Raw genomic sequence first — 13,040 nt, forward strand, 5'->3', positions numbered from 1 at the left:
ATAGCATTTTACAGGCTTTAAAGTGCTTCAGAGTTGGTTAATTATGTAAAATCCATCTCTATCAATCTGTCTCTCTGTTTTTATCTTATTTACCTTTGTTTGTAATAGCACATTTGTGACTGAGTGAGAGGTCTCTATCCAATTAATCTTGCCCATTATTGGGACATGAAAACTTGTCCACTCTCTGGCATCTTTGTTGGCCATCTCAGCAACAGATCAGTGACCTCCAGTGAAGAAAGATCTATGCTTTCACTTTTGAAAAAGTAGGGTGATCCTTCCAGGTCAGGAAGGAGGTACATTGGCAGGGGAGCATAAGAAAGCATGCATTGCCATTGTCCATGGAACTACAGGAATCTGCAGATAAACAGAGAAATTCAGTCTTCCAGTACTTTTCATAAATGCTAAATACACTGATATGACCATGAAATGATCTCCTAGGTCTGTAATTATCTCAGATCATGTATAAAACACAGAAGTTACTGTGGGTCAAATCCTTAGTCTTGGCACAGATAAACCTTCCTTTGATTCAGTGGAGTTTTGTCTGATTAAATAAAGGGGAGAGAGGGAAAGGAATCTGCTTAAGTATGGCCTATGAATCTGATCCAATCCCATAACAATCAGTGGAATGGGTCCCATTGACTCCCATGGAAATTAGATCAGGCTCTGCGTAAGGACTGCAAGGTCTGGCCCTTATTAGAAGTCAAACAAAAGCTAGAAAATATGTTTTCTATTTGTAGGGCTGGTCTTTTAAAATTATTGTAAGATTCTGTTCCCTTGAATCAAACTATAGAGTGTTTAGTTTGTTAGGTCTAAATAACTGAGTTGCTACAATTTCTTTGAAATTAAATGATGCATTACTAGAGGCTTAAGCACATAGAAAATTAATGCAGATATATTGTTTCCCTCCAGCAACACTTTGATATTACTCCTAAAGCTGATTGGCTATGTCTAATGCATATATTTTCTTATGAACTGGATTGCTTGGCCCAAACAGTCTCCTGGCAGCAGTGAAACAATGTTGTCATTACCATGTAATGTGTATGTATATCTGTTTGTGAAAGGAAACCTTTCCCCATTCCCATTTGTTATTACCTTCGCTTTGACTGATGTGTTAATACAAGAATTAGAATGCTTTGTCAGTTAGTATTGTAAAGTTTATAGCTGAGGTACTGGGACTGAATTGTTACCACTTTGCACAATTTCCATGCCAAGGTATCTCCAGTGGCACAAAGTTGGAGTAATGCAGTGGTGAATCAGAACCATTAAGAATTCATAATAAATTTACTTTGTTTCAGACACTGTTTGGAAGAAGGAATGGTTAGAACAGTGAGAGTTTGAGGAAACTATCCAGAAAGTGGCCAAAATAAAGTCTTGCCAAGTGAACAAAGATATTACTAACAGACAAGGAAGAAATTAGAGATGAGAATGGAGGCAGTGAGAGTAGACTTCTTGCTGGAATTTAACATCAGATAACACTAACATTATTTTTTAAAATAGATTGACAGCAGCAAAAGTAAATAAGGCAGATGCTAGAGAGAGAGAAAACCAAATGAAAATAATGAGAAGAAACACCAGATCTAATTCTCATTTGTACCGCTCTAAGGCCCCTTTACACCCTGAGAGCAGTGTACAAGAGCCTTAAAGTAAATGAGAATCAGGCCCAATGAGTGCCAACATCTACTAGGGACAGGGAGACTTCAGGGGACTTGCTCACAGTTGCCAAGAAGGATATGGATATCTGCTTCAGCACATCGGGCTCAGCACATGAACCAGAATCATTACTTTCTCTGCATCCCAAGTTTTCCTTACTAAATGACACTCACAAATTGTACATGAGCATGTGCAGAACCCATATCTACAACTATAGCTACCTGTTATATAGGTGTGTGATAGGGTATACTTTTCCGGCACTGAACAAGGAGAGGTTAACCCCATACTTTGGACAGGGGGAGCCACGCCACCTCTCCCCTGCTGGGCACACTTGAACTGGAATGTCAGTATAAAAGGGAGTAGCCCAGCTCAGTCAGGGCTGACCGCTGAAGAGAGAGGATACATGCTGCAGGCTCCCACCAAGCTCCAGAAAGACGCTAAGCTACATGCAGATACCCAGGGGACATTGGAACCACTGGGAGCTTCCCAGGCCACAGACTCCGGAGCAGGGCAAGTGGGGGGCAAGTGGAGCAATTTGCCCCAGGCTCTGGCCCCACAGGGGCTCCTTGAGCAGTTCCAGGTTTTCGGCGGCACTTCGGTGGCGGGCCCTTCACTCGCTGTGGGTCTTTGGTGGGGGGTCCTTCAGTGTAATGGAAGACTCAGAGCGAGTGAAGGACCCACCGCCGAAGTGCCACTGAAGCCTCGGAGAGCTGCCTGGTGAATACAAGTGCCTCAAGCGGCAGGAAAAAAAAAAGCCGCAATTGGTGGCACTTAGGCTGCTCTACTGCTGCTTCATTCTTCAGCGGCAGTTCGGCAGCAGGTCCTTCCCTCCGAGAGGGACCCGCCACTGAATTGCCACCTAAACCTGGCCCTGCCCCAGGCCCCCTGAATCCTCTGGGCAGCCCTGCCCCAGAGATCCAGGACACCTACAGACCATGCCACTGGAAGACACAGTAGGAAGTAGCTCAGGGGAACTAGACATTGATCTGGTTGTAAGACTGGGAACTAAGTCAGAGTTTTTTGGTCAGATCGCTGCTGACCCAGTGGCGAGTACACTTGCCACTGTTGGGGCCCTGGGCTGGTACCCGGTGGAGTAGGAAGGGTCTGGATCCCCATATTCTGGCCAACAGCCCCCCCTGGGTGGTGGCCCGTCCCCCAGTAGCCATCAAACTGTGCAGCCCTGTGAGGAAGCGCAGCCATATTGACTCAGGCCACTAGACCACACCACCCTTTGGGGAAGGACAGCCATATTGACTCTGGCCCCTAGACTGTACTATCCTGAGACTAAGGATTGTCTGATGGACTCAGCAGTGGGGCTATAACACCCCTTTCCCCGCTCCACAGGTGCTTGCAAATTGTGTGTGAGGGCCCTTTTCTTCCTGGCTGTACTGTATACTTTCTCTGTATTCCAACATTATAATAGAACATCTAGAGTGTGGTGTGCTCTTCAGGTACGTGAGCACTAGCAATCAAGCTATACATAATATCTAAGGCACAGATGTTTACCTTTACATGGAATAGCTTTCTAGTGATAGCAAGATTTATAGGGAATCACTCACAGTTGCAAAGAGGAAAGTACTATCTGTTCCAGCATATCAGGCTCAGCTCATGAGCCAGAATCATTAGTTGCTCTATACCCTAAGCTCTCAGTAACCATCAAATTCTCCAGCCTTTACAACAACTACAACTCTGTTCTTCCATGCATAACACCTGCTCCAAGGTTGATTAGTTTTAATTCTGTCTGCACACTGGATGAGGAAAAAGAGAAATCCTGGTCTCATTGAAATCTGTAGCAAAATTCTCATTCACTTCCAATAGGGCTAGGATTTCACCCTGGTCTCTTTTATTATTAAGTGCTCTTTACTTAGATATCAACCTGGCCATTCTTCAGGAACAGATCTTTTGCTGGAGAGTTCCCCTGTGACATTGAATGTACCCTTAATTGCAAAGTCGTTATTGAGGACTCCATGATATATACTAGAGCTGGTCAAAAAACCTTGGGGGAGGGGGGGAATCTCAAACTGTTTGAAAATACACTGATGCTTCAGTTTCAAAAATGTCCACTGAGTTTTACTGTGGCGTTTATTTCATTTTCATTTTTTATCATTTTATAAAATAAAAAATTTTGAAAAAAAAATCAAATTTGAAAATATTTGACTATATAAAAGCCACCATTTGACTTTGCTGATTGGTCAAAATTGCCAATGCAACCTCTCCTCCTTCCCCATCAAAAAGTGAAGACCGATCAGAATACTAAAAAGGGAAGATACCAATACAAATGACTGAATGTAGAAAAGAATGACTGATATGGAAACAACACAAAGAAAGAAAGGATTGACAACTGAACACAGGAAAGAAGAGTGATTTCATGATAGAAAATAAAAAAAAAACTAGAACGGGAGAGAGAGGTTTGGAAAGAGAACAAAAACGCAAAGGAAAAAGAGTTATGATGGACCATACAAATAAAGAGAGGGGAATTAGTTTTCAGTGACAGTGAGTAAAGATGAAATGTGAAGACAGCAACATAAAAGACAAAAAGAGTAAAAGCAACAGGCTAATTTTCATTTAAAGTTTCCATCAAAAAACAAAATTAAATTACAATTTAAAAAACAGTTTGGTTTTGTGGAAAGTTCTAGTTTTAAAAAAGGCAATTTTTGATTAAAAGTATTTCAGTGTGAAATATTTCAGACATCTCTAATATGTATAGTATGCTAAATGTAATGCTACGCACCACGTAATCAATATCTTTAGCATGATCTTTTGATTTTCTCACTTGCACCCACTAATCCACCCCCCCGACTTATTTTGACATTCAAAGCTGCTTGAAATAGCAGCCATTAAACAATTAGTAAACATTTCTTCCAGAAATGACACTGACCCAAACTCCAGGGTGGGTAGTCAACAAACATAAGATATAAACGTCCAAGATTTCTCTTGATCCCTTGTTTGAGTCCAATATCTTGCAGCCCACTGGTCTTAGAAATGAGTGCTTTATTTCCATGCAAAGGGGACATTTTTAGTTTTCCAGTGAAACACCCAGCACTTGCTCATAGCTCTGGAAAGTGTCCTGATATTTAGCTTTAAAGCTGGGGCATTTTGATATATAACAAAGATATTTTAAGTCATTTTTAGAGGTATTTGAATCATGTTAGTTCTCTCCCAGTAAGGAATCTGAGTTTACAGGCTTAGTTATACAACTCTCAATAATTTTTTAAAACATTTCTGAAATTGTTTTTTTTTTCCCCTTGTGAAATGTGTCATATGGTGTGGTCTAGTATAAAAATGTTTTTGCCATGAGATTGGGATGTCCTATGTAACTCATGAGTGGCTCCACCATTAATGACAATAACACCTTTTTATGTTACTATCATATCACTCTTTCTCGCTCTCTCTCTCTCTCACACACCCAGCTTCCATTCTAATTGAATCATTATGCAGTAGTCTCATTTTAGAGATTACTGTACAAATCAGCTATAGCTAACTGTGTGCTAGCTCTTGCACATGGACTAGATTGTGTCTTTGGGCACAGTATCGAGCAAAAAGTGGTGCATACAGAGTACCATCCGGAGAGTAGCCTTGGGAAGCACTGGGATTATGAGATAACTCCAGGAGTTTCTCTTTTGCCCCCACCCCCAAGGTGGGGGTGAGGGGACAGGAAGGGGGTGTAGTAGAAAAAAGACCTGAGACATAAGCCCTTGTATCAGAGGCCTCGTATGAGCTAAAGTAATGGTCAAAACTTGCTAATATAAAGCAAAGTCAAGTTGTGAGCAAGAGGCAGGGCCTGCTCACAGAATATAGCAAGAACAGGGCTGATATTGCAGAAATACACATTCCTAAGTAGTTCTGGGCATAAGAATACATACACAAATACATTCCAGAAAGGTGGTAGCAGAACACCATGATACCAAACACATTTCCCAAAGATAGCAGGAACACACTGACCCATCCTAAAGATGTCAGTATGACAGCATGATGAATAGAGATGTTTTGCTCGAACCAACATGTACAAGGTAATGGGTGGGACCCAAATACGTCAGAGGGTGGCACCTCACTATGTCAGAAGGACAATACATAACTTGTTTATACTGGGGTATAAAGAGATATCTCTGAGAAGGTGTTGGGATCTGGCCGAGGGGAGAATGGAAAGTCCCACCATTCACTGAGTCAGTCTATTGTCAGGGGCATACATGCCTTGAATGTATCTGTAGCAAGTATAGGGCATCAATACCATGCTTTGTTGGCAATAAACCTGACCAAGTTCCTTCACTGAAAACTGAGACTGATTTAACTGCCCAATAAATCCACAAAGTCTGCTATCTCCACTATCTGCGTAGAGCTGGGACAGCACGCTGAAAGAACACACATGCAGCCAAACATCTGACCCCAGGGAGCTGGAGTAGAAATTTGTTTTGGGGGTTAAAAAACAACAAATTCTAAAACCTCCCCATTCCAGCTCATCTTTTGCTGGACTGGATGACACTAGGGACCCAGAAACAAAGCTCCATTTCCCCCATTTCATCCACAGCCACTGGATCCAGGGTGGGGAGTAAGTAGGCATGCAGTACTCACTTACCTGTGTGTCTCAGACCCAGGGTCTGAGTAACCCACATAGGGATTTATGGGATTGAAGGCATATAGTTCAAATCACAGTCTAGCTCTACACTTGCAGGTTTATGCTGGCTCTTTCCTGCCAATTCCCCCCCCCCTCTCCTAATGAGACAATCTAATGTGTAACTGCAGTGAGCTCATAAACCCAGAGAATCTGGCTCACCAGAATCCGAATATCTTGCAAATAGATTGCAGCAGCTCTAGAACAAACACACTCAAAGAGTGCAAATTGCTGCATGCATGTAAATAATTGCTTTCATGCCTCATTGCAAATATAGCATTTATATATTCTTTTCTTGTAAGTACCTAAGGTCTGTTTGTGTGAAAACATGACTATAAGAGAAGAAGGAATTGGTTTTTGTGTTTTTTTTAACATGCAGGCTAGTTTAAATTCACAAACACTGGGGGAGCCTTCATTTCCAATTTTCTTTTCACAGGATTAATGAAAACTGAGCACTGTAAATAGTCATTTTTTTCCCTTTAAATGTACAACCATTTTTAAGGGAAGCCAAGAATTATAATAATGTTCTAATCCATAATGACACGGTATAGAACTGTGGCCAGTTGTGATTATTTCATACAAGATTTTTCAAACATATGGTAGAAAAGGAATTCAAAATTGATCTCCTAAAACTGCAAGAAGACTCTTAATGAGGAAAAGTCAATATACACATCTTGTCCATTGTTTTGAGAAAGGATCATTGCAAGATGAGATGGCTGGCATTTCCTATCACTGGGATGATATGCACACCACAGTTTTATTTTCTTCTTTTGCTCCTCGCTGAACCATCCTAAATTCAATCAAGGCAGCTTCAATTTTTGTGTGTGGCTTTTTATTTCTTAGAGATTTATGACCTTTATTTTTATTACCTGAAATCCAAACAGTCTGCACGGTTATTGGCTTTATTTTGCAGTTTCACAGATGACCTAGGATGACAGTTTTGAGTGTTTTTGAGGAGACACTAATGGAGACTACAGAAGAGCTGGTCTGTTCAGAGTCGCAAAGGTTGTCCATGGACACTGCTCCATCTCCCTATGGCTGCCCTGGGATCCACATTACTCTTTTTACAAAAGCATAAATAAAGCAAAAATAACTTGTTCTAATCACAAACCCCAAATTAGCAAACAGCCACTTTGAAAGTGGAGTAAGTTTAAGGAATGTTAATTAAATGGTTATAGCTTCTTTAGATAGATAGAGTCAGTGAGATAATTGTGAAAATATACTTAAAATAAATGGGTTTAGGTAACTTTGAAATAACATTCTTTATTTGCTTTCCTCAGGCGTCAGTGATCATAGAATGGTCTCCTATATAAGCAAGCTGCCAGATGTCATTTAGTGGACATTAATAGTAAAGTTAATTGACAGCACTTGTTACAGATGTCTGTATTTGGAGGAGAAAGAACAGCTTTTTAGTCCATCAGGTAGGGACAAGAGTTTATTCAGTAGGTTCCGTTCCTTTCAGGCAGAAATTAATTTTGTGAAATCACATACAGTAAGATAAACCTTTGTCTCATTTTAGTTCACTAAAAAATACTCAAGAGTCTTTATTCAGTGACAGTGAATTGTCTTCTGTAATACAATTAGTGACACACTCAGGATAGGAGAATTTCCATCTGCGACAGTTGGTATAAACAAGAAACAGAGCCTATTGTAGTCAGTGTTTGCTTTGAGATGGACTCCAATTGCTTAGAAAGTTGGCATACATCTTTAAAGCATATTATTTTGAGAAAAATTGTAACACTACATAATAAAGCCTTAAGATGTTTTGAAGTCAAATTTCAAGGCATTATATGTAGCCATAGGGTAGCCAATTGTACCAACATACAAACTATATTCAAATAGTTCCCACTCCTGGGCAATCATTAACATTTATTCCAGGGTTGGGTTTTTTAGGCTTTACAGTGTGTTGGCTCTGTCCTTTCAGCACAAGAAAATGCCATCTTGTAATGTAATATCTATATCTATATATCAATATCTAGATAGATAGATTAGGATAAGGTAACTGTGCCAGAAAGTGATGTTTTAAAAGTAAGAACACAAATCATTAATGAATAAATTGTGGGTAACGCCAAGCAAAAAAGGCTTTTGTTTTGTTCATGTCTGTCCTTCTGTCTTCATAAACCAATTGCAGATGCCCTGAGCTTCTTGCTGTTTTCCATTCAGGTTGTCAGAATTTGTTGCTATCATCTTACCAATATTTATAATCTGCGTGGCATTACCCTTAATTCAGTGTTTTTAAAATGAGTCTCACATCTTTTCTGCACATTGTTAAAGAAGGCTTTAAGGTCTAGCGTCAGTTTGTACACCTCTAGCAAAAGGGTTGCCAACAATTACTGCACTTTTCTAAAATGCTGGTTTGAAGGGAGGCCTGATAAATCTAGCATTATGAATGCATTCTCATACTAGTGCTTTTAATAATACTTTAGTTAACATTTATATCATACTGACAGCATTTTTAGCCATGCGTCATTGTTTAAAAAGCAGCTTTTAAGAGCCAGCCTGGTTGCCAAATGACAGTGTTCTACTCTGCTAACTGGAATACCTAGGTTCAGTTCACCATCCTTTTTTCTTGCTTTTGGAACCAGCTGAGGCTGGAAGTGTCCTGGCTATGCTGCCCTCAACCTCTGAGGTATAAAGTACTGGTATAATTATATGGAATTCTGCAAATATTAAGGTAACCTCACCTTTAACTAGGACATAATTGGTATGTTTGAAAAGGTGATCACTTTGTACATAAGCATAGATACTCCAGGTGTGTTAACCTACCTCTTCTCGTTCAGGAAGTTACAATAAGTAAATAAATAAAATCATCTATAGTATAGTATATATTATATATATCATGGATAGGTGTTAAACTCCAAAATGTCACATAAATGATCTATTACTAGTGCTTTTGATATATACAAAGCAATGTTGAGGAGGTAGAAAGTGCCAAACAAATATTTAGAGGATAGAGCCCTTACTTAACAAATTTAAACATTTTATTAAAGCTAATGTTATTACTTGGGAGACTGTTCTAACCATAAAGGACAGCTTGAAAGAAGTGTCCAAACTCAATAATAACCTCTCCCATGTTTCATCATCTACCTACAGCAAATCCTACCAGAGGAGGCGGAAGAGAATACCCAGGTTCAGCTGAAGTGATTCGAGAGTCCAGCAGCACAACAGGCATGGTGGTTGGAATCGTTGCAGCAGCAGCACTGTGTATCCTAATCCTTCTTTATGCCATGTACAAGTACAGAAACAGAGATGAAGGCTCGTACCATGTAGATGAGAGTCGAAACTACATCAGTAACTCAGCACAGTCCAACGGGGCTGTGATTAAGGAAAAACAGCCCAACAGTGCTAAAAGTTCCAACAAGAACAAGAAAAATAAGGATAAGGAATACTATGTCTGATCCCAACATCTAAGAGAACACTTGTATAGAAATAGTCTTCATTTTATCTGAGACATAATACAAACTTATTTACTTTACTTTTTATGAAGCACATAAAAAAAGAAGACAGGGAACGCAATCAGAAAGGAAAGACTGTTTTAAAAACAAGCATTTCATGCTCTTGTTTTTCAGAAACAGGAGCCAATAAATTTCTAAACATCCACAGTGTTTTCATTTACTCTGCCTGTCTTTATGTTGCTGGAACATTTCTGAAAGACAATGATGACACCACGCATTCATAAAGCAACGAGTATTACTACAACATCAAGGCACAATATGAAACAAACTAAATAAAAAAAAACAAAACTCTCTCTCTCACACACAGACGCACACACACACACAGAAAAAAAAGAAGCTACCTATGATTCTGGATTTAGCCAAAGTGCTAGCGCTTTCTTGAGAAGTAAGTTAGTCTATTGCCAGAGAAGACTGTCATTATATATGGTGACTCAACAAGCAAACATAAAGAGTTTGCCACCTGGTGCAGTGAAACTGATTGGAAACTTGCATTTGAAATGAAGTGCTGGCTTTTCTGAAGACTTATGTAAAAACATTTTCAAAAAGCCCCTTTCTGGTTGTGAGGAAATAGTATGGAGGCCTTATTTTCAAAAACAAAACAAAAAAATGTGGAATATAAGGCACATTTTCACAAAAAGCAAACGAGAGCATAGATACAATCACTGGGAAATTTTCATGCACGCTTAATATATTATTACATATGTTTATATAAAACACATCTATATGTGCTTTCTGGACCGTGATAAGTGATGTTTTATAGCCTGTTGTATAGAAAATCCAAACTATATCTGCTCTTCAGCCATTTTTGGTAAACTCAATGTTCTAAGTGTTCCTAGATATAGAAAGTTTTATGACATCTGGAGCAACAGACATAAATTCAGTTTTTTGCAGCCACTATAAATTGTCACAAATTTCTTCCTTTTTTTTAAATTTACAGTGTAGTGATTATACTAAGGGGATGTGTATGAATGTATATAAGAGTCAGCTAATTTTTTTCTTACCTGTACAGCCTCTATTCTGTTGCAATTCAGTTATAGTAGTTTGTATGAAAGAAGTGGATTAAAAAGCAAAAAATATATATCTATTGTAACTTTCCTGTTCCCTCTAGTTCCCGTCCCCTGTTCCCAATGTATATCAATAAAGTCAATCAGAATCGCAGATTTTCCCATAAATGTACCACATTCATAAATGAGTTATCATTTAGCAAGGTAAAGTGACTTTTGGGCTCTAATCAAGGTTTCATCACTGAATAGTCTGTTTTGCTTTACAGAAATCTTGCTCCCCAGGAAACTATGAAAAAGTTTAATTCCTTGTGAATCTTAATATGAATCATACAGCATGTATCTGTCATTCTTTTATTACACTGGTGGTTGGTAAGAGACCTAAAAAGGTCTACCACTTTAAATTACTTCCACTGAGGAATTACCCTTCCCCTAAATAAATAAATAAATAATTTGAGGTGCATCTTGCTAAACATTTTTCAAAGGTGTGCATTTTGTGATATAAGCAACCAGGAGTCCGGTGGCACTTTAAAGACTAACAGATTTATTTGAGCATAAGCTTTTGTGGGTAAAAAACTCACGATGCATCTGAAGAAGTGAGGTTTTTTACCACGAAAGCTTATGCCCAAATAAATCTGTTAGTCTTTAAGATGCCACCGGACTCCTTGTGGTTTTGTGGCTTACGACTAACCGGCTCCCCAATACTTGACATTTTGTCAGATTTTGAAAGTATTTATTCCAAGTTTGATTCCATAGTATTACATATAATTAACCTGGCAATTTAAATATTAGTTCTCAGTATCATATTTTAAATAAAATTAATTGCTACCTATATTAGTTAAAACACATTAAATATTCATAAAGTTATAGATTTATATATTAAGTTTATTATATTGTTTCATTGGGTTCACAGGCAAAATCATAGTGTTAACATATCACGTATACAGCGACAAGAGACTACATTAACAGAAAAGATATTCAATAGAAATCTTCGAATCATTGAGACCTTCCTAGGAGGATACTGATATTACATTTACGACAGGAAAAAAAATTTAAAATAGTTTTAAACGCAGGCCAACATTCTTCTTATGTGTATTCACTGTAGCTGATGAAAATGTCGGAAACTGGTACAACTCTATGTGGACAGAGAGGCACATAGGAGATGCCACTGTGGTTGCCAACAAATTTGTGTCATTCATATGTATAGTAAAGGATTTTGTTTTATGTTCTTGCGAATTGAAAAGTGAGTTGCAAAGCAATTTTTTTTTAATCCATGTCAACAAATAATATGTTCTCCTGTGGCATTACGTCACTTCCCCCACTGTACATTCGTGTATTCTGGGAAAGACAAGAGATAGCGTATATCAACGATCGAATATTAAATCATATTTTTTTAGTCGAGGGGAAAAAATAAGTTGACTGCAGGTAGGTCAGAACTGAATTTTTTAGCACTGAAGGTATACGGAGGCAAATAACCTGTGTAATAGGCCTTCTGAAGATGGTTACATGTATGCTTGGGCCAATTGAAATGTTTCTTTCCATCTAGAGAGCGCAACATGCGCTATCTTTCAGCGTTCACATGCCAGTAAGTGAATATTTTACAAATGAACTACATTCAAGGAAATAAAGTTGTACAGCTGATCCAAAGCAACATTAATCTATAATTCTTTCTGGAGGTTCTCTTTTCTCTTGATTCATGATTTAACAATGCAGATGCATAAACGTATAAGGCATCAGCCGTTTCAGTACTGAATTAAAATGTTTTAAACATTTTAACCTAATAACCTAACAAAAAACTGAATCATAGTATAAAAAGTTATACGGCTTGATGAGCTAGTTCAGTTTCTGTTACTGTACAGTGTTGCCTTTTTACAAACACTAAAAATAATATGTGAACTTCTTTCATCCCCCAAGAAATCCAAAAGAGCCCGATGCCTAACTTATAGTGCTTCTGGATAGATTTTACGAATTTTTTTGATTTGCAAAGCAAATTTATCCATTATTGAAATGCTAAGCAAGGGGAATTACTGTTTTGTTAATAAATGTTCCTTACTACAAATGTTGCCTTGTTTTTTCTTCTTTGTTTATATGATATTTTCATAAAATGGTAATCATATAGGTGTTAAGTGACAGAATTTGCTTTTAATTAGAGGTCTACTTTTGTTTCATCTTTACTACGCTTTGTAAGCATGACTCCATGAGTATTCTTTTGTCTCAAAGGAGCTATTTTTGAGAGTAAGTGCTCACCAACATAACTGAAGGCTCCATCACTGACTTTAGAGCTGAAAGCATTTCATTAAAACAATCAAAGTTTTTAATCAAAAA

General features: G+C 38.3%; 1 protein-coding gene across 26 annotated transcripts in view; it reads left to right on the plus strand.

Moving 5' to 3' along the window:
* NRXN1 (neurexin 1) overlaps positions 1–11,278 on the plus strand; it is a 1,354,235-nt gene extending 1,342,957 nt beyond the window's left edge. For all 26 annotated transcript variants that reach the window (XM_075064378.1, XM_075064379.1, XM_075064391.1 and 23 more), the window contains one exon: positions 9,353–11,278. In XM_075064378.1, coding sequence (XP_074920479.1) covers positions 9,353–9,657 — 305 coding nt within the window. In that variant the 3' untranslated portion in view covers positions 9,658–11,278. The remainder of the gene's footprint in view (positions 1–9,352) is intronic.
* Positions 11,279–13,040: the final 1,762 nt, after the last annotated feature.

This window comes from Chelonoidis abingdonii, chromosome 3 (genome assembly GCF_003597395.2).
Source record: "Chelonoidis abingdonii isolate Lonesome George chromosome 3, CheloAbing_2.0, whole genome shotgun sequence".
Lineage (NCBI taxonomy): Eukaryota > Metazoa > Chordata > Testudines > Testudinidae > Chelonoidis > Chelonoidis abingdonii.